Here is a 22,359-nt window from a genome sequence, read left to right as displayed (position 1 = left end):
ACTCTTTCAAGCCAAGAGCTCAGGTGAGTCCTCAGACACCAGGGACCAAAGGGCCTTTTTTTCTTATTCCTATCCCCCACATGAAACATTCAGGAGGTCCTTTTGTATTCATAAGCCACCCAGTGACAATAGCTGAGCAGGAAACATCCAGCTGTGAATCATTTAAACTCTGTAATAAGCCTTAGAGTCACCTAAGGTGCCTTGAAGGGGGTCCTATCCAGAGTTTAGGATCAGGCCAAATGACCTTCCAACTTTTTTTTTCTCCACTTCCACGTTTCACCTTGGGCAGACTTTTAATACGAATTTCATTGCTTCAGTCCCCTCAGTCCCACCGTGATCTCCATCTTCTCTCGATTTTTTCTTAACCCTCTCATCCGACTTTTTCAAAGCTGCTGAGCTGTAAAAAGAGCTGTCGTTTCCGTGTTTGAATAATCGGGTGAATCTCCGACGAGCTGGTGGGACTGGTTTTTTCTCTTTCCTTCCAGAGTTTGTGGGTCGAGAAGAAGGCGGCTGGCTCGCTCCCGGACTTTCCTTCTCTCCTCCCTCTGTGCCTCAGCCTATAAAGCTGGGCGGGCAACCATACCAGTTCAAACTCGCTCAGGTTAGTTAGGGGCTAAGGAAGAAAAAGGGAAGGGGGGAGGGGAAACCCCGCGCACGGTCTCATTTTGTGCTTTGAGCTTGCGAAGTAGTGTAATGTGATAGGAAGGCGGAAACGCTAGAAATGCTCGGAGGGAGTCCCATTTGAATATTATCAGCAGGGAGAAGGGGGAGTAGAGCCAGAGGAGAGGACCTAGCAGAGGCGAACTTTTGCTTCCCGATGGTGTTCATGACTGATCTTCAGCCTGACGGGGACGAACTAAAGCCCATCAGAGTGGCCAGTAAAAAGGAAAAAGCGGCTTTAATCCAGTAAGTATGCTGCCTGGACGTGTATTGCAAGGAATAGTTTTAGGGGCTCCTGTGATCTAGCCACAAAGTCGCCTCTTTATGCCAAAAGACGGTAGGAAGTTTCCTGGCCGGTTGCTTGCCTAAACTTTAAAAAGAAAGCCCCGCTTCTCAAGAGCGACTGAGGAAAGTTTGTTTGGATCTGAAGAGTCTTGGGTAAGGGATCAGTTCTTGACCCCATCAAACAATGCTCGGACTCGGGAGTGGGGGTTCAAATGGCTACAAGCGAGGGGCAGCTGTTTACTCTCTGTCAGCACAATATATAACAGGTTACAATATCAGAAAGGATCTCAATAAGGGGACCTTGGTGCTCTCTGGGCTTGTTTTCTTAGGGATGTTTCATTACCATAACTAGGTAACATCATCAGTGCTGTAAAGGAGTGCTGTTTGCTGTCAGTTTATATTCTGGTGTCTGTGTTGGGTGGGGGCGGTCACAATAGTTTGATGGTTTATGTTAAAAGTAATAAAATGCTATAGATACACCCCCCCCCCCGTTTGGTTGTTGGGAAGATGAATTAAGCTTTGTCTGGTATTCAGTGTGATTTGGCCTCTTGTGTTAAGGGTAAATCAGAAACTTTTCCCATGATGTTTCTTGATTTCTACGTTGAGTGCCTCTGAAGGATTGGTTCTCAGGTGGTTGGAGAAGTACATGATTTTGGATGTCTCTTTTCTATGGGCAAGTCTTAACAGGTGGTGATGATGAGCCAATTATATGGTCAGTCTTGTTGCCCACTTTGTAGAGCCGAAGCTTGGATTCAGCTCCAGAGTCTAATAGGGTTCATCACATTATAGAGATTTTTTTTCAGATTCCATGGCAGTACATGATAAAGCTATAGTTGCCAAGACTATCCAGGTCTTCTGATGGAAGGCTTTGTTTAGTCAGTGATTACTTTTGGCCACTGCCTGCAAGGTGGTGGTTGTTATTGTTTTACAGAATTTCAGAAGTGGTTTGCCATTGCCTTCTTTTTAGGGGTGAAAGAGAGTGGTTGGTCCAAGGTCACCCAGCTTGTCTTGTTCTTAAGGTAGGACTAGAATGCACAATCTCCAGGATTCTAGCCAGGTGCTTTAACCACTATACCAAGCTGATTTATTCTGATAGATTTATTCCAATATTACCAATATTATCAATTGGATTGATGAAACTAGTTAGCTTCTTCCACACTCTTTCCTGAGATTTCATATCATCTGGTAGGAAAAGAGAGTCCTTATGAATCTGCCAGATATTATTACAGTTTCCTAATTCACAAGAATTAATATGCCAAATGTGTTATCTGTAGGATTCATATCAAATTTTATTTCTATCTAATTACGCAGGACAGGAGGGTGGCTTAATTTGAAGATTTAGGAATGCATCTGGAAAATGTGTCTTCAATCTGTTAGCTTCCTCTTCTATCAGCCCCTTTGAGCTCTTTTCAGCAATGAAAGAAAAGGAGTTCAAAGCATGGAAGATAACTTCACCTTTCTTGGCATGGTGCCAATGATGAAAACAGTACCTAGTTTGGGGCTCTGGTTTTAAGTAGGCTAGCTTACTGAAAAGGAAAATGTAGTGGGCCTGTATACTTCCATTCTAGGAATTACAAAAGATAGTTCCTTAGCTCAAATTTGTAGCTGACACACAGTTTTAGAAAGACATAAAAGAAACCTATGGAACACTTTGAAAAAAGTGTTTGGATTTTGTTGTACTTAAGAAAGGGGGCTAGAAAAAGGGTGTTCGGTAGGTTTTTTTGTTTTGTTTTTTTGATGGAACTCGCATTTTTCATTTTGAAATTAGTATACAGCATTGTGTTCCACTGTTATTTCTTTGCATTGGTCTTGCATAGACAGAATAAATAGCAGAGTTGGAAGGGACCTTGGAAGTCTTCTACCCCAGTCCCCTGATCAAGCAGGAGACCATATACCATTCTAGACAAATGGCTGTCCAATCTCTTCTTTAAAATCTGCAGAAGCACCCACAACTTCTGAAGGCAGCCATTCCACTGATTAATTCTTCTCATTGCCAATAAATAAAGATTTTTTATAATTGACATGACCTACCTCTATTTACAGCCATTCCATTGGTTAATTGTTCTCACTGTCATGCTAGCTGATAGACTTTCTTTTTTAATTACATAATTCACATCAGTATCAATCAGTGATTTTTGAAATAGAAAGGGATGAAACAAGTGCAAATCTAAATATTGCAAATGAATATATTTAGTATGCCACTTTATTAAGAATTGAATAAAGTTATATTCAGAATCCATTTTTCTTTCATTTCTCCCATTTTCCTTGGAATGGAGATAAACAGAATATCAGAGTTGGGAGGGGCCTTGGAGGTCTTCTAGTCCAACCCCGGTTCAAGCAGAAGACCCTATACCATTCTGGACAAATGACTGCCCAGTCTCTTCTTTTAAATCTCCAGTAATGGGGCACCCATAGCTTCAGAAGACAAGCCATTCCACTGATTAATTGACACTGTCAAGTAATAAAGATTTTTATAGTTGGCATGACCAAACTGTATTTACATTTAGTAAGTTTATGTAAGTAGAACTTACATTTTTCAAAGACATCATCAGCATCTAGTCCAAATTCCCAAATTGAAACCATGAACTTCCATTTCATGGAAGAGAGAGCCGAGGTGGCGCAGTGGTTAGAGTGCAGCACTGCAGGCTACTTCAGCTGACTGCAGTTCTGCAGTTCGGCGGTTCAAATCTCACCGGCTCAAGGTTGACTCAGCCTTCCATCCTTCCGAGGTGGGTGAAATGAGGACCCAGATTGTTGGGGGCGATATGCTGACTCTGTAAACCGCTTAGAGAGGGCTGAAAGCCCTATGAAGCGGTATATAAGTCTAAGTCTAAGTCTAACTGCTATTTGTGGGAGGACATAAGCCCAATCTAATATTAGTTAAATCTCAATGAAATGCAAAAGGTGGGTTTCAAAAGCAGTGCTCTATTTCCCTTATACTTCAGTAATTGATGTGGTAGTGCATTCAACTTTACTAATAAAGCAAAAAATAAAAAGGCAGAACAGTAAAAAAAGACTTTATTTATTATTTATTTATATTATTATCTCTTTTATTCATTAAACATGAAACTCAGCCAAAATTTAAAAATGTGTCACAAATCCCATTGACTGGTGCTAATGGTTGATAGGGATTGCTGCCAGCATCCTAGGTATCAACCAAGTATCTTCTTAAAATATATAATGTTCCAAGTAGCACAGTTTTTTGTAGTTCCGCTGGTATTATTGCAGAAGCTGCAATTTCTTGATTTGTTTTGTAAATTTCTTGGACATGGTAGCAAGTTTCGAGGGCCAGGTCGTGATATTTCATGATTTTTTTCAGTTCTTTTTCTTCAACTCTGGCAACATCCTGAGCGATATCAATAAACTGTACGCTTCGGTCCTCAACAACTATGATATCTGGCATGTTGTTGTTATTATTATTACATTGTTGTTGCATTTAACCCTTATACGCTGACCAGAGTTACTTTGGGGGCTGTGTGGCTTTATCAATTGTTTGTAATTTTTTAAAATACTATTTGTTGCTCTCTAGTAAAATGACTTTCTAGACAGCCAGATTGGCCAATGTGAGGTAGGAGCAAGTCAATTATTTTCTAAAAATGAAGAAGGGCTATCAGAAAAAAATTAGGTTTTATAGGCATCTGCTAAAGAGGCAGGAAATGAAATACTTAATATGATGTTGCAACAAGCTTCTATTAGATACTTGCAATGTCACACGCAAGTACAACAGGAGGAAACACACATTTCATCATTTCTGTATCCATGTGTTTAAGAATCTATGCCTATGGCAGGAAATCTGATCTACCAATTTGAATATCCTTTTTGAAGTCAGTGGCTTCTGAATTTAAGAAGCTGTACTTAAGAAATTTAAAGGGGGAAATGGTCACAAATGCCAGTTTTTATCCTGCATTTTACCAGTTTTCACTCTTGCTTTACTGTTTAATAACTCACACAGATAACAGTAGGGATGTTGCTGTGTTCAGCAACAGCAACAGCAAGTCAGGATTTACATAGCGTACTTCTCCAATTTCATCTTAGCCTTTTTAAGATAAAATTAATTGCACAGAAAGCCACCACTTGTTTGAGAAACAGAATAAATGCCTAATGGAGTCAGTTTGCATTAATTTATTGGGTAAAATCCTATAATAGGATTTTAAAATCCTAAAACTGCATCAGTTCTTGTGCATTTAGTTGCCATGTTGTTTTAAATTAAATTATTTGCCCTATTGCTGTGAAAATTTTAATCAATCATGTTCGATTGCTAGCTTTGCACCTAGTCCAGTTGAAATTACTAGCTCTAGTAAGCAAAGCAACATTTTGTACTCTAAAGAAAATAATACCTTTTTGTTCCGAAGATTGCCAGTTTAATTTCAGATGTCATCTGAAGTGGCAGGTGCTTTCTCACTTTTGTTTTTTCCTCTTATATTTTTCCTGACAGGTTGCATGAAGAACTAAACAGACAGTTAAGCTTTCATATCGCTTTGGAAAAATGCATCCACTTGCACACTTTGTAGCTCTCTTTTAGAGTAGTATATATTTTGATCAACAGGTTTCTACTGAAATTCAGTTCAGACCTGTTGTTTGAAACACATTTGATACATAATTCAGGATGAAACTACCTTGTTTAAAGAAAATGTTGGCAGGCCATTTCTGCTGTAATCATAACAGCTAAGAGTGATAAATTGTGGTGGGAAATAGATAAAATGAATAAATAAATGCACAATATCTCTATACTGAGGCTGCATGTTATACTTACATAAGAATAAACTATGTAAAATTCAGTAGGACTTAACCTGTTTTCTTGTAGGAACCTGTAACTGCCAGGTTCAATATTCCAATCCCAAAAATGTTTTTGCAGTATAAAGCCAATTGTCAGTTGCCGCAAAAGATTAGTAACATGGTATCTTTGTCCTATGTGGGGTTGATGGCCCATTTTAAGTATTATTTTGTTTAAGTGTGCAAATGATGGCTTGCTTCATAGGTATTTTCACAAACTAAATTAAAATTAAGTTAAAATTAGAAGTGACAGGTGCAGTCATCATTATGTTAACTTAAATGATAATCTTCTGGGGGAGGTATAGTGATCTGAAAATAGCTATACAAAAGTAGAGCCAATAACTGCAGCAAAGATCAAGGAACCAAGAAGTAGGCCACTTTCTTGGAACTTCTTGAGGAGATCCTCTTCTTGAGGATAACTTCTACAGGATATCACCTACATATACCCCGAACAGCTGTCCTTCGTGACAAGAATGCAGGGCAGCAGTTTTCTATCAGTTTGACCATTGGGAAATGATATGATTAGCCATCTTGCTCACAACCACAATAGAGACTTTCAAAAACACTAAGTTCAAAAACCTCTATTTCTAAGTTATTAAGGTCCTTTGTATTGACAAGTTTGAAAATGCTGAATAAAAGAAACCTTAAGAATATAGCAAAAGCACTTAGATTTATATACTGCTTTACACAATGGTAGATTCAAATAATTTAACAACCGGTTCTCTGCCCTAATGATTTCTTGCAACAGACAATTCACCAAACTGCTCCGAAAACTAACAACCGGTACTCCCGAAGTGGTGCGAACTGGCTGAATCCCACCACTGGCTTTACAGTGCTTTACAGCCCTCTCTAAGCAGTTTACAGATTCAGCCTATTGCTCCCAACAATCTGGGTCCTCATTTTACCCACCTCGGAAGAATGGAAGGCTGAGTCAACCTTGAGCCTGGTGAGATTTGAACTGCCAAATTTCAGGCAGCAGAAGGAGCCTGCAGTACTGCACTCTAACCACTGCGCCACCGTGGCTCATATAAATCGAAAATAAATAGCAAAACACAAAATCAGATTTGGATCTTAGAAAGTTATAAATGGACTAAAGGTCCAGATAAAATTGGAATAGTAAAACTTTTTCAATAAGATTTTGGGCTTAATTAGGAGGGGAGCATAAATTAAGGCAATATTATATTATTGCCAAGAAATTTACATACTGTATTTTTCCGAGTATAAGACACACTGGAGTATAAGATGCAGCAAGGTTTTGAAGAGGAAATTTTTTTTAAAAAGTTTTTGCACTCTGCAAACATCCCAAAAATGACCCATTTTTCGCAAAAAAGGGCCCATCCCCTTCCAAAAGGCATGAATAGCCTTTAGGGAGCTTGCAGAGTACTGCGGGGGGGGGCAAAAATGAGCAAAAAATGGCCCATTTTTCATGAAAACAGGCCTGTTTTTCACAAACAAAAGGGCATGGATAGCCTTTAGGAAGCTTATAGAGTGCTGGGGGCTGGGGGGGGTAAAATTGAGTAAAAAACAGGGTGTTTTTTGTTCATTTATGCCTAAGGTGACCAGATTTTCAGATTGGTAAAGAGGGACACCTTTGACCCGGGGGGGGGGGTTGATTAAAAATTTTATACGGAGCAACAAAAATTTTCATACAATCCAAAAATAGTATTGTAATATTTTTTTTATTTCAACATAACTACAATTTACAAATATAAATTGTAGCTGTTGCCAAACATCAAAATTTTGATCACGTGACCATGAGGATGCTGCAACGCTCGCTAAGTGTGAAAATGGTCACTGTGAAAAATGGTCATCAGTCACTTTTTTCAATGCCATTGTAACTTTGGTCACTAAGCCCATTATATCACCTTTCTTGCCACAGTTCTTAAGTGAATAAATGCAGCTGATAAATTAGTAACATAAGTGAATCTGGTTTCCCCATTTGACTTTGTCAAAAGGTGATTATACGACCCCAGGACATTGAAACCATCATAAATACGAATCTGTTGCCAAACATCAAAATTTTGATCGCGTGACCATGAGGATTCTGCAATGGTCGCTAAGTGTGAAAATGGTCGCTAAGTGTGAAAAATGGTCATCAGTCACTTTTTTCAATGCCATTGTAACTTTGGTCACTAAGCCCATTATACCACCTTTCTTTCCACAGTTCTTAAGTGAATAACTGCAGCTGGTATTTTGTATTTTGGATAGAATCTTTTTTTAAATAGTCTAAGACAATTCTAAAAAAGAATCCACACAGAATATATTGAAGTAAAACATTTCAAACTATTCTTTCTATGCACAATATATTTCAAAGTATTGTGCATAGAATTTTTAAAAATGGTTTCACTTCAATATATTTTGGATAGAATATTTTTTTAAATAGTCTAAGACAATTTTAAAAAAGAATCCACACAGAATGAAACTATTTTTAAAAATCCTATGCACAATAAATAAAATATTATTTTAAAATACATTAAAAAAATAAAAGAAAAAACCCAGCTCACTTACCAGCAGGCATAAGTGAGCACTCCAAGTCAATCCAGAATAATGTAGATGTTAATACAAAGAACTGAGCAAATTAAAATGGTGAAATTAGTCAGGGAAATATTTTTCAAAGAAACTTTGCCACCATTTTTCCCACACGAGCCGACCTCCAACCTCCGTGCCCCTCCCCTCTGGAAAATCCAGGAAGGAACACTCGCGGCTTCTCTAGCCAAGTATTTCCTGGAGCTCTATGGTACTTGTTCATTTTTTCTTATAAAATGAGGTAAAAGGGGCGCGTGGGGGTCCGTTTTCTTGCTTTAATGGTTTAATTATATCTTAAATGAAAGTACTGAGATAGAGAGAGGTTAGGACAAAGTGTCTTTTGTCTTGCCCCGGTTAGGATTTCTTAAGCAAATCCACTGGGCTTTCAACATGAAGCCAGAAAATCGGGACTTTTTTAAAACGCCCCGGGACATGGGACAAATTGTTATAAATAGTGACTGTCCCGCCATATTCGGGACATCTGATCACCTTATTTATGCCCTCCCCAGCCCCCAGGAGCTCTCTAAATGCTTCCTAGAGGTTATGGACGGCCATTTTGGTGAAGAGGTAGGGTTTTGGGAAGCAAAAAATGCTGTATTCAGTGTATAAGAAGCACCCAGATTTTCAGCCTCTTTTTTGATGGAAAAAGGTGCATCTTATACTCCTAAAAATATGGTAATTACCAGGAAAGAAACTCAGCTGAAGGAAAACTAACCTTTTCTTATATAAAAACCTTGCTTCCTTTCACTTCTGTTTGATATCTTGCTGGAATAACAACCTATTGCAATAGATCAATGGTCAGGCCTCAGAGGTAAGGTGTACAATGCAGTAAATACTCTAAAGCTAATAATTTAATTGTTGTAGTTCACTAGAAGAATGTTAGTCTTTGACATCAACTTTAAAAGTAGGGATTCCAAGTATTGTTGTTTCTACCTGTATCCTAATCGGTACAGTGGGGGCTTTCAGTCTCCAAGGTCTCATAAATCAAATCTGAGAACATTATTAATGTTTATCTAGATAGATGAAATATATATTTGGTTTAAGTGAAGACCTTCCCAGTACAAGCATACAAATATATAAAGACTGTTACTTTTATTTAATCTAAAGCCAATATAGCTGGATTTCAAAATCAGAAAATGTATCATACACATGTTCTCTGAGGTCAACAGCAATCCTGCTGCAAAAATCTTGCTTTTTTTTTTTTTGCTACAGCAGACTTTTCCATTTGCTTCATAAAAAAAAAGTTTCTCATCCTTCAAAAGTGTTAACATTATCTCAAAATCTGTGAAGCTGTTTCATTGCTGAATAAGGGAAGGCCAAAGTTCTTTCTTTGAAGAGCAGTTACAGACAGGTTAATAAATAATACACAATGCTTTCACTTAGCCAATATTTCCATAGATGTATTCAGGGATAATGAGAGGAAAGTGGTAACATTGTAGGACAGTGGTTCTCAATCTTTTCGTTACCACGGACCCCATTTAAATATCTTTTGTAGCCACAGTTCCACAAGATTTAACTCAAGATTTAAATCATAACATTTCTGGGCCCCCAGAGGTCCATGGATCACAAGTTGATAGCTACTGTTTTAGCATAACTGATATTTCACTACAGCATACATGATTCTTATCGACTGGCTGAATATGTGCCATTGAGTTATTCCTAACATCTCCTTTTATTAAATTAATTTTTCTTAGGGTTTACAAAGCCAAAACAAAACAATACTTTAAAATAAAAAAAAACCAAAAGTGATAAGAAAGAAAAAGACGAGGAAAGAAATAATAATTAAAAAATAAACATATAAAGAAGGGTCTTTCAATCTTTAAGATAAAGGTAAAGGTTCCCCTCGCATATATGTGCTAGTCATTCCCAACTCTAGGGGCGGTGCTCATCTCCATTTCAAAGCCCAAGAGCCAGCGATGTCCAAAGACGTCTCCATGGTCATGTGACTGGCATGACTAAACGCCGAAGGCGCACCGAGTGCTTTACCTTCCCACCAAATGTGACTCCTATTTTTTCTACTTGCATTTTTTTACATGCTTTCAAACTACTAGGTTGGCAGAAGCTGGGACAAGTAACAGAAGCTCACTCCATTATGTGACACTCGGGATTCGAACCGGCAAACTTTCAATCTTTACAGCAGTTATAAATGTATTTATATTTTATCTTGTCTCTAAGGTAGAGAGATAGATAGATTTTCTACTTAATAAACAGAAGTTATATTCTGCATATAGAATATTTAGCATGATGGTATAATTTAATAATAAATTAAATTATTATTTAATTTAACTTAGATACAATGTGACTGTTAATGATTTCAAAGTCAAACCAAGCTTCATATTTATACATTTAGTTTCTTACATTAGTTAGGTATACCAGATACAAAAATTGGGATGAAGCAAAGAGACACAGAAAACTTATCTCCTGTATTGCCATTTAGGGATCATTGGGATTTTTGCACCCCTGATCTGGACAACTTTGGTGTTATGGTAGTTTTTATTTAACCAAATACCGGTAGAAAAAAACAAACAAATGGAATTTGTCTATCAATGTCAATCAGAATAGATGTGGAAGGAACCTTGGAGGTCTTATAGTCCAATGCCCTGTTCCAGCAGGAGACCCTATACCATTTCAGACCTGTCCAGTTTTTCCCTAAAAACTTCTAGTGATGAAGCACCTACATCTTTTGAAGACAAGATGTTCCACTGGGTTAATTGTCCTCAGGAAGTTTCTCCTTAATTTCAGGTTGCTTCTCTCCTTGATTAGTTTCCATCCATTGTTTCTTGTCCTGCCTTCGGGTGCTATGGAAAATAAGCTGACCCCCCTCTTCTTTGTGGCAGCCTCTCAAATATTTGAATGCAGCTATCATGTCGCTCCCAATCCTTCTTTTCTCTAATTTAATAATTAAATCTTTAACCATTAAACTTTAATCATGTCATATATACAGGCATCTCATATATTTGGCTACATATAGGCAGAATAACAGAGTTGGAAGGGATCTTGGAAGTCTTTTAATACCGTGTTTCCCTGAAAATAAGACAGTCTTATTTTCTTTTGACCCTCGAAATAAGCGCTTGAACTTATTTTGGGGGAGGTTTTATTATTTTGAAGGCGCAGGAGGCCCCTTAACCTTGGCCCATGGATCATCTGATCCAGAGAGGGCCAGAAGTTCTGTCTCTGTTTCTGGCACACTCTTGTCAGCCATAGCCTGCTGCTCTTTTTGCAGCCGCCACTTAGAGAAGGGGCGCAGTAGCTATGGTTTGCAGGAGCCACAAGGCCATTCCGCATGGATGGCAGGTGCATGTGGGATGCATGGGGTATGTTTCCCACTCCTTCCCACCCCCAGGAAATGTCGGGGACCGGCTGCACATGCATTTAAATATTTTCAAGGAGGGCTTATTTTGAGGGAGGGCTTATTTTATCGCATGCACTCAAAAGCTCAATTGGGCTTATTATCCAGGGAGGTCTTGTTTTCAGGAAAACAAGGTACAACTCTCTGCTCAGACAGGAAACCCTATACCATTTCAGACAAATGATTGTCTAGTCTCTTCTTTAAAACTTCCAGTGTTGGAACACCCACAACTTCTGGAAGCAAATCATTCTACTGATTAATTGTTCTGTCAGGAAATTTCTCCTTAGTTCTAGATTGCTTCTCTCCTTGATTAGTTTCCATCCATTGTTTCTTGTCCTTACAAAGAAAGATGACCATATTTCATTATAATTAACTATACAGAGTCTGATTCTGAAAGCAATTCATTCATAGATCCCAAATAACATTAGCCTTCAGTCTATTGAGTGATTAAGGCCACATATTATCTTTCTAATGTTGAGGAACAAATCTTTTAACCATGAGGAATATATGGCAAATCCATATGTTTTGTCCAGCACATATATAATTCAAAAGAACATGACATCTGAGAATATTAATGTCTGTATTAAAGTCAGATTAATGTAATGACTTATTCCCAAAAATTATTTTAGGTCATCACAAAAACATAATGTTTGCAGGAGACATTATTTTCATTGCATCTCCAGCACCATGGTGTTGTACTCATTCTTTTTCTAATGAATAAAAAGAGTATTTTAGTCTGATAAAAGATCTAAAGGCATTAAAACATTCCCCAATTTTTAGATAAAATGAATTCCTTATTCCAGTCAGTTTTTAAAGTTTGCATATTGAGTTGATGGACTACAAGCATTTATGAATATTGTTCAATTTTTAGTCTCATGAAATTTGATAGCCAATTCTAAAAAATTAAGTGCTTCTGGAACTGGAAGTACTTCTGGTCCAAACTGCGCTTTTAAAAATATAAGTAGTGTAAATATTATCAGTGGACACCAAGGTGTACAACATTTGTCCTTCAACAGATGACATTAAAAAAATTAATCATTATCACTTAATAACTGGTCTAAAGTTCACTAAAGGTGCTATGTAGGAATATAGGGCCTAATAAGGACTGTTCAGGGCAAATATACAAAACAAAGATCTGCTCACAATTGTCAAATTTGTACTCAAGCTTCTTATCTCAGTTGTCCTTGATAGCATAAAATAAGTAGCTTTAAAAAGTTAAAGTCCTAGTGTGTTCTAAGCCAGGTATCTGTAATTTAATAGTTCAAGGTGAAATAGTAAGCTTAGTTGAAGTTTCCCAGATTACTAAAACAAGATTGTGACAAGACGCAGCCATAGCCACAATCTTCATTATATTTCAGATAAGCCTCAATTCACCAGATTAATAGATACTTAGATACTAAGGCACAGATATTAAACTTGAACGTATCACGAGCAGGATCATGACATATGATGTTTTTTGCCTTTGTGGAACGGGGGTGGGTATGGCCTACATGTGACGTATCTGGCCTGCAGGCTGCCAATTTGACAGGCCTATAATAAAGCCATCCATATTTTGTATCAGTTAAGATTTCAGTCTACCAAAGTAATAAGGATAGCCTAACAAAAAAAAAACCTACGGTATTTCTATAATAAAAGAAGCTATGAAATAGGGGAAAGTGTTCTATTTAACTGGCCTCTATGTTCATGTACTTATAAGAAAATTGTTCAGGTTTCAGCTTATTTTACACTATAGCTTCATATTTACATGTAAGGGTCTAGCCTGAATTTCTGTCAGTTTTTCTCCTCCAATAGAATGATTATAGGCAAAAAAGAAATTCTTATGAATATACAGTATCCTTTGAAGTCCAGGCATTTATGTATTTTTCATCTTTAAAGCAATCTTTTGTACACTGTAGTTTAGAACAAAGAAGAAGCAAAGGAGAGGATTACATAAGTCCTAAGCTATTATTTCTGCTGGCCAAAATAAACTTAATATATTTGTACTATATGACTACAGGGGAAAATAACGGGTAGTCTTCCTGATAGTAAAGTGTACAAATTGGGAGTGGAGGCATAATAATTAAACATTTGAATGCGTATTTTCAGGGATCCTTAGTAGGGGAAGTCCGAATCCAAAGGCAAAATAAATGTCACACCTTAGGATTAATATGAAGTAAAACAGGCAATACAAACCTAAACATATTTATTCAACAGTAAATCTCACTGATAGGATTTTTTTTCCAGGTAAGTATTTGTATGTTTGCATCTGGTATGTACATACGTACTTCAGGGTGCTTAATTCTGAAAAGGCATGTCAAATTGAGCAGTATAGTTTTCACCTGTTAAGCAATAAATTGAGCAGAATTTACTCAAACAAACAGTAACTTTTCTGCTGAACGCATTTCCTCAAATGTTATTTCACTCAACATTGCATCTTTCTGCTTTAGAAATATGACTGTTCATGTCATCTTGTTTTGAGGATGCTTTAGTAAAATTGTGGTTTAACTTTGTCCAGCCTAGTGCTTCTGCATGTGTTAGGTCTTCCCAGTAATACATATTTCAAAGAAAACAAACACATGCTCTACCTGACTCCATTGTTACATCTTCTAACCCCCATAGCTTCAACCTTAAACTGTCTACCATGGACCTCACCCGATTCCTAAGAGGTCCGTAAAGGGGGCATGCATCAGTGGTGGGTTGCAGGTGATACACCCCAGTACAGGTGTACCGATGCCTGCCGGGAGCATCGGGTACCATTCCGGTATGGTGCTCCGGAAGGCCCACCTGCCCGCCCGAACTCCTTACCTGTATTTGACCTCTTTGGCGCTTCTGCACACACACACGGAGAGTATAGTGCTTGCACAATGCTCCGCCGAGCAGCTGGAGCATTGCGGAGGCATTGCGGAGGTAAGGGCACATGCACACGTGTGCGTCAGTCCTGCGCTTGTGCATGTGGGGGACACCGGGCCGTGTTGCACCGTACCAGTTGCACCGGGATCCGGAACCCACCACTGGTGTGCATAAGCACAGCAGAGTACCTTCCATCCCTGTCCTACTGTCCCCATTTATTTATACTCATTTCCTTTGTTCATGTCAATGTTTATATGGATACCTGTTATCTTGTACATATTTGACAAACTAAATAAAATAAAAAATAAAAACATTGAGACATTGAATTTATCATCATTAAAATTATGTGCTTTTCTTGGCATTGGTGGTTAACATTTCGTTAAGAATTATTATTTTAATCAGGAGCTAATGAATTAAAGCTTGATTGGGCTTAATGCAAATCTTTTATGATGTGAGAAAACATCAGCCTTCAAGAAAAAAACCCATGGATTTTTAGTTTATCTATTTAAAGTGCCTTACGAAGCAGATTTTTATCTATTCACCTGTCTACCTCTCTATTGCCTTGTGATTCTTAAACATCTACTTCCATACGTATAGATGAGAGTAATATATTAGCAAAACTTTTAATAAAGCAACTGAAAATGGTTACTAGATTTGACTGATTCTATTTTCCATTATAACATTTTTCAGTTCCTTTTGATAATTTTTTCAACTAAAGCAGTTTCTAAAGTTTTTTAAACTCCACCAGATTCTGTGAATTATGTGTCTTAAGGTTTTTAGGGATTGTGAACCTTACAGCTCAGAATTAGAGCTAAATCATTTTCTTTCCTGATCATTATATATATATATATTAGGTAGTTTATAGCTGATTCAGAATTCATTATAAATCTTCATTCAGCTTTTTTTATTTATCTGATTAACCAGGTGTTGACTAAAAGTACTAATTACCTAACTGAATGTTGCTGTTAAATACCATATTTTACAGAGTATAAGACACACCGGAGTATAAGACGCACCAAGGTTTTGAAGAGGCATTTTTTTTAAAAAAGTAGGTAGATAGAGGGATAGAGAGGGAGAGAAAGAGAGAGAAATACAGTAGGTAGGTAGGGGGGGAGAGAGAGTAGTTAGGTAAGTAGGTAGATAAAGGGGGAGAGAGAGAGAGAGAGAGAGAGAGAGAGAGAGAGAAATACAGTAGGTAGGGAGAGATGGAGTGTAGGTAGAGGGATAGAGAGAGAAATAGAAAGAGAGAAATATAGTAGATAGGTAGGCAGGGAGAGAGAGTGTGTGTAGGTAGAGGAATAGAGAGAGAAAGAAATAGAAAGAGAGAGAGAGAAATACAGTAGATAGGTAGGGAGAGAGAGAGTAGGTAGGTTGGTAGGTAGAGGGATAGAGAGAGAAAAGAGAGAGAGAGAAATACAAGAGAGAGAGAGAGAGAGAGAAGGTAGGTACATAGGTAGATAGAGGGGGAGAGAGAGAAAAATATAGTAGGTAGGTAGAGAAAGAGAGAGTAGATACCGGTAGGTAAGTAGATGTTTCCAGGTGTATTTATCCATATGCTGGAGAAGGAAATCGCTGACAATCTGCAGCACCTAAGACTTTCTTTCTGCTGGCATAGCACTTGATCAATGTAATTCTCATCAATCAGTTAAAGCTTTCCAAAAGGAAAAAAAAAGTTTTTGCACTCTGCGAACCTCCCAAAAACGCCCCCAAAAAGGCATAAATAGCCTGGGGGGCGCTTGCAGAGTGCTCCTGGGGGTGGGGTAGGGCCAAAAACGAGCAAAAAACAGCCCGTTTTTGTCAAAAAAAAATGCATGCATAGCCTTATGGAAGCTTATAAAGTGCTGCAGGGGGCTGTGGGGGCAAAAAACAGCCCGTTTGTTGCTCATTTCTATCCTCCCCAGCCCCCAGAAGCTCTCTGAAAGCCTCCCTTATGGAGGCAGGACTTCGGGAGGCAAAAAATACTGTATTCGATGTATAACACGCACCCAGATTTTCAGCCTCTTTTTTGAGGAAAAAAGGTATGTCTTATACTCCGAAAAATATGGTACATATACAGACACACAGACACATACATACATACACACACACACATTGTAGGAAGAAAAATCCATCTGTTCAGTTCCAAGCAGTTCCAAGCAGGGAGAAGGGTGCTGGAAATAAAATGGAGGCTAGCTGCTTAGAAAGGAGTTCTATTTATTGATGAACAGAATCACAGCATGCATTTCTGGGACAGCTGACAAATTAGCTTGATGAGTACAAGGATTTTTATACAGTTTCTGAAATGCTGCTGGGGGTTGTGCAATGTAGTGAGCTCTGTGCCTTTTGCTATTCTAAAGGTGATGGGTTAATCCTATTATGTCCTAAACATCATGTCCTGTTCTTAGAATTTGGGTGGGGAAGGATGTAAATTTTTAATCCCATCACTGAGGGTGAAGGTATTTTATTTTTGAATAAGCTGGCCCAGGATTTCTTAATGGGCATCTGCCATAGGCTATTGAGAAAGACTGGGGGCAGCTTTCTGCATCTAAGAACATGTTTCTCCATTTCTCCTTTGGAGAAATATAATATTCTACCTCTTTTAATATTTCCCAAAATATTTTATTCTCGGGGGGGGGGGGCGCTTCCCATAATACATATATACACTAATTCTGTTTTCACCCTATCCACAGAAACTGTAATTTATATTTTACTAACAGATTCTGCACTTTGGGAGAAGTCACATAGTCGCAGTGGTTAGGGTGCAGTACTGCAGGCCACTTCAGCTGATTTATCTGCAGTTCAGCGGTTCTAATCTCACCTAATCTCACCGGTTCAAGGTTGACTCAGCCTTCCATCCTTCCGAGGTGGGTGAAATGAGGACCCAGACTGTGGGGGGCGATATGCTGACTCTGTAAACCTCTTAGAAAGGGCTGAAAGCCCTATGAAGCGGTATATAAGTCTAATTGCTATTGCTATTGCTACATAGAAAGATTTTTCAGTAGGTGTGCAAGGGCTTATTTCCCAATGATCTAAAAGTGCCAATTATGAAATTTTAACTGCTAAAATACAGAAAGTTTGGAGTACCCCTGCAGCCAGATTTTATGTAAGTTAATAATTTCTGAAATCAACTAATCAGCTCAGTATGTTCTCAAAGGCAACCTGTCTTTATATCCCAATTTAAATATAGTTTGCATATACCGTAGCCCTGGTTTGGGATTTTGAATTCTGCCTATGCTATTGCAAACTGAGAAAAATAAATTCTGCAAAATATTACTAGGGCAGCAGCTCTGCACCAGCTCTGTGAGGTAGGGATCCACAATTATATCCTATATACTCTGATATCATCGTGCAAGTGATAAAGATTGTGTAATTTATTTCTGTAGCATCAGATCATTTTCTCTCTGCAAGTATCCATGCTTGCAGGCTTTGTTATCATTTATATGGCCAGTTTTTCCAAACAAGTCAAATCATTCAACATTGACTGATCTTTCTATCTAGAAAAATATTTTAACAGACACAATGATGATAATATTCTCAGATAAGCAGTAGTAATAGGCAGATTTCACAATTAGCTGTTTCCCCCCTTTATCCTGCCATGCATACCTTAGATTATGAATCCCATGGCTGAAAGACAGTTTATCTCTGTCAGTATTAAAAACTTACTATCTCAGGGATCCAAAAGAAAAACCATAGAAGGAGCAGCTTTTTTCAGTAATACATCTTATTCCAAATTGTTGAGCTTTGATTCCAGGCGATATAAGAAACAACAGGTAAACAGATTGTCAAAAATCTAAGTGGCATGTTGTGTTACTCTTGACATTTTTATGCTGTGGAATATAAGAAGAAAAAATTCTCCATTTTCAGCAATTTCTATTAAAGGGAAATTAATTCCAATTATCTGGTGAAACAGCAGGGAAGTACAAGCAAGCAAAGCTTATTTTAAACAACTAAGTTTCATCTTACAGCGGCAATGGAAGAGGCCATTGTAAACATGTTTATTTCAAATAAATGAAGGTTAACTTCTGTGTGAATGGATTCAAGTGTGGGCACAGTATCTTTCACACTTGAATGTTCCTTTAAAATACTGACAGTCTTGATTCCCTAACATCCTTGATCTCTATTCTCTTTCCCCACAAATTGTCAGAATATATATACTCTGTATATAGGATCATTAGGCAGCCATCTCATCTCAGATTGTGAATGGGAAATATTTGTTCCAAATAACTGATGTTATTTGGAACAAATATTTTTATGGCACGAGCACAACAAAATCATGTCATTTGAAACCTCTCTCTGTAGTTCTTGCTTTGTTTGCCCTATGTATTGCATTTATATTCTGCTTATTGTCTGAGAACTCAAGATGGCTTTAATCTCTTCCCATCCTCCTGCCTGAGTTTGCCTTTAAATAACTCATGTTATTTGGAACAAATATTTTTATGGCGCAAGTACAACGAAATCATGTCATTTGAAACCTCTCTCTGTAGTTCTTGCTTTGTTTGCTCTATGTATTGCATTTATATTCTGCTTGTTCTCTGAGAACTCAAGATGGCTTTCATCTCTTCCCATCCTCCTGCCTGGGTTTGCCTTTAAATCTATCTCTGACTCCTAAACAAGTCCATGCGATCTAAGGTTGCGCTTCCTAATTTTTCTCTCTCTTAAGAATAATAATCATGAGACCTAAATCAATCCAAAGACTGGTCCAAAGTTATGAGCTATCTTTCTGAGTGAGCTTTTGAATCTAGGTTATTTTAGTCCTATTCCAGCACCGATAGATATAAAGGGTAGTTTCAGAGTAGGATGTCTTGTTTTTTGTTTCCCCCTGTCCTGTTATATATATCTACACTATAGGAAGTACCCAGACGACAATCTTGATTTGAGGTACTGTAGTTTTAATTTAGTAGTGAAAAAAGTCAATTTTGCCACATTTCAGCATTTAATGGGGGGGGAAAACCATTTCATTTCAATTTTATTGTGCACACATTTGTCCTCCTATGCACCACCTGGCAGAAATGAATTTCTTTCTATCATGACTTTTGCAATTGAGACATCACCAACCCTTGTAGCAATAGCAATAGCACTTAGACTTATATACCACTTGACAGTGCTTTACGGCCCTTTCTAAGTGGCTTACAGAGTCGGCATATTGCCCTCAAAAATCTGTGTCCTCATTTTACCAACTCGGAAGGATGGAAAGCTAAGTCAACCTTGAACCTGTGAGACCCGAACTTAATACAATACAGTATAATACAATAGCAGAGTTGGAAGGGACCTTAGAGGTCTTCTAGTACAACCCCCTGTCTAGGCAGGAAACCCTATACCATTTCAGACAGATGGCTATCCAACATCTTCTTAAATACTTCCAGTGTTGAGGCATTCACAACTTCTGGAGGCAAGCTGTACCATTGATTAATTGTTCTAACTGTCAGGAAATTTCTCCTCAGTTTTAAGTTGCTTCTCTCCTTGATTAGTTTCTACCCATTGCTTCTTGTTCTACCCTCAGGTGCCTTGGAAAATAGTTTGACTCCCTCTTCTTTGTGGCAACCCCTGAGATATTGGAACACTGCTATCATGTCTCCCCTAGTCCTTCTTTTTATTAAACTGGACATACCCAGTTCCTGCAACCATTCTTCATACGTTTTAGTCTCCAATCCCCTAATCATCTTTGTTGCTCTTTCCTGCACTCTTTCTAGAGTCTCCACATCTTTTCTACATCGTGGTGACCAAAATTGAATGCAGTATTCCAAGTATGGCCTTACCACGGCATTATAAAGTGCTATTAACACTTCACATGATCTTGATTCTATCCCTCTGTTTATGAAGCCTAGAATTGTATTGGCTTTTTTGGCAGCTGCTGCACACTGCTGGCTCATATTTAAATGGTTGTCCATTAGGACTCCAAGATCCCTTTCACAGTTACTACTGTTGAGCAAGGTACCACCTATATTGTACCTGTGCGTTTTGTTTTTGTTGCCTAAATGTAGAACCTTACTCTTTTCACCATTGAATTTCATTTCATTAGATAGTGCCCAATGTTCAAGTTTGTCAAGATCCTTCTGTACCTTTAGCCTATCTTCTGGAGTGTTGGCTATTCCTGTGAGTTTGGTGTCATCTGCAAATTTGATGAGTTCCCCATTTATTCCCTCATCCAAATCATTGATGAAGATGTTGAAGAGTACTGGGCCCAAAACAGAGCCTTGGGGTACTCCACTGCATACTTCCCTCCATGAAGATGCAGTTCCATTGAGGACTACACACTGAGTGTGATTGGTCAGCCAGTTACAAATCCATCTGGTGATGATGCTGTCTAACCCACATTCTTCTACTTTATCTAGTAGTAGGTTATGGTCTACCTTATCAAATGCCTTACTGAAGTCCAAGTAAACTATATCGACGGCATTCTTCTGGTCCACTAATTTTGTCACATTATCAAAGAATGCAATAAGATTAGTCTGGCATGATCTGTTTTTGACAAACCCATGTTGGCTAAACTGCTAAACTGCTGGCAGCTGGTGATCAGCAGAATAGAATAGAATAGAATAGAATAGAATAGAATAGAATAGAATAGAATAGAATAGAATAGGATTCTTTATTGGCCAAGTGTGATTGGAACACAAGGAATTTGTCTTTGGTGCATACACTCTCAGTATACATAAGGAGAATAAAATACATTCATCAAGAATAAAAAGATGAAACACTAGTGATAGTCAAGGTTACAATAAGCTATCAAGTACTAGGAAACAAATAAAAATATAAATTAAAAGATACAAGTAACATAGTTATAGTCATAAGTAGGGAGCGATATATATTGGAAGGAAGAGAGGAATAATAGTAATATGGTCTTAGTAAATTATTGACAGTCTTGTGGGAATTAGTTGTGATGGCATTTGGGGAAAAAACTGTCCTTGTTTTCTAGTTGTTCTGGTGTCCAGTGCCCTATAGTGTTGTTTGGAGGGTAGAAGTTGAAACAATTTAAGTAGCCTGCAGTACTGCATTCTAACTACTGTGCCAACACAGCTCATAACGCATCGTAGAAAACCTACCATCACCATGTGCTTTCTAAAACTGGGAACCAGTCTCACAATACAAGCTAGTTGAATGAGCAGTGTATTTACTGAGATTATTTTCTTTTATTTTCTTTATTATGTTATTAATATAGCTCAAATAATGACTCCAAAAAGTCAAAGGGTCAGGACCCTTAGGGTGCATGGCAAGTATGTATGCCATTTCACTAATAATCCAGAATTGAAGCTATGACTTAACCATAAGAACTAAGCAGCTATGAATATAATTTGATTCCCTCTCCTTCATTAATGAAAGAAAAAAAAAAGAATGGCACTAATGAAATTAGAAAAAAATGGTTTGATAATAAGAAATACAGTAAGCATGCAAGTACAACTGACTCCATTTTGCTTTATAGTAATATTTTCTGCATTTGCTCTTAGTTTCCATCTCACTTCATGATGGTTAATTTGGTCCTATCTCAAGAGCTTGGGGCAGGAAAGACACTAGCTCCATTTTGGATCTTTTAGATACATGTAAGGAAAGTCAGATCTTCTGGTTCTTTACTCATAATATAATTAATTGAAATATCTAAAAAAATATTCAGTTTTTCAAATGCCACCATTCAAAACATAAACTATATAGGTATGTGGTTGGATTGGCAACTGTAATTGAAGCTTTGAACTATTGCTTTATATGTTTTAGCCCTAACAAATGATATTACTTTCTTGCAGTTCAGAAAATGAAAAGGGAACAGAAGAAAAGAAGAAATCGGGAAAACCAAGTTTTTTGGTGCCACAAATATCATTTAATGAAGCTGATTATTTTGAAGACCAGAAAAAAGCTGCAATTTCACGGTAATGAACTAGATTCATCTAGAACCAACTAGATAAACTTTTAGATTAGATAAATGGTTAAATCTCTCTTAAAGAAAAATGACAACATATTTTGTGAATGTT

General features: G+C 37.7%; 1 protein-coding gene across 1 annotated transcript in view; it reads left to right on the top strand.

The window, feature by feature from the left end:
- Window positions 1-268: 268 nt before the first annotated feature.
- GRAMD2B (GRAM domain containing 2B) overlaps window positions 269-22,359 on the top strand; it is a 44,101-nt gene continuing 22,010 nt past the window's right edge. Inside the window, exons 1-2 of the mRNA XM_032214644.1 lie at window positions 269-906; window positions 22,135-22,257. Coding sequence (XP_032070535.1) covers window positions 818-906; window positions 22,135-22,257 — 212 coding nt within the window. The 5' untranslated portion in view covers window positions 269-817. The remainder of the gene's footprint in view (window positions 907-22,134; window positions 22,258-22,359) is intronic.

The sequence above is a fragment of the Thamnophis elegans genome, chromosome 3 (assembly GCF_009769535.1).
Source record: "Thamnophis elegans isolate rThaEle1 chromosome 3, rThaEle1.pri, whole genome shotgun sequence".
Taxonomy (NCBI): domain Eukaryota; kingdom Metazoa; phylum Chordata; class Lepidosauria; order Squamata; family Colubridae; genus Thamnophis; species Thamnophis elegans.
The sequence above is the reverse complement of the archived record's forward strand: the minus strand, read 5'-3'. Positions and strand labels throughout refer to the sequence as shown.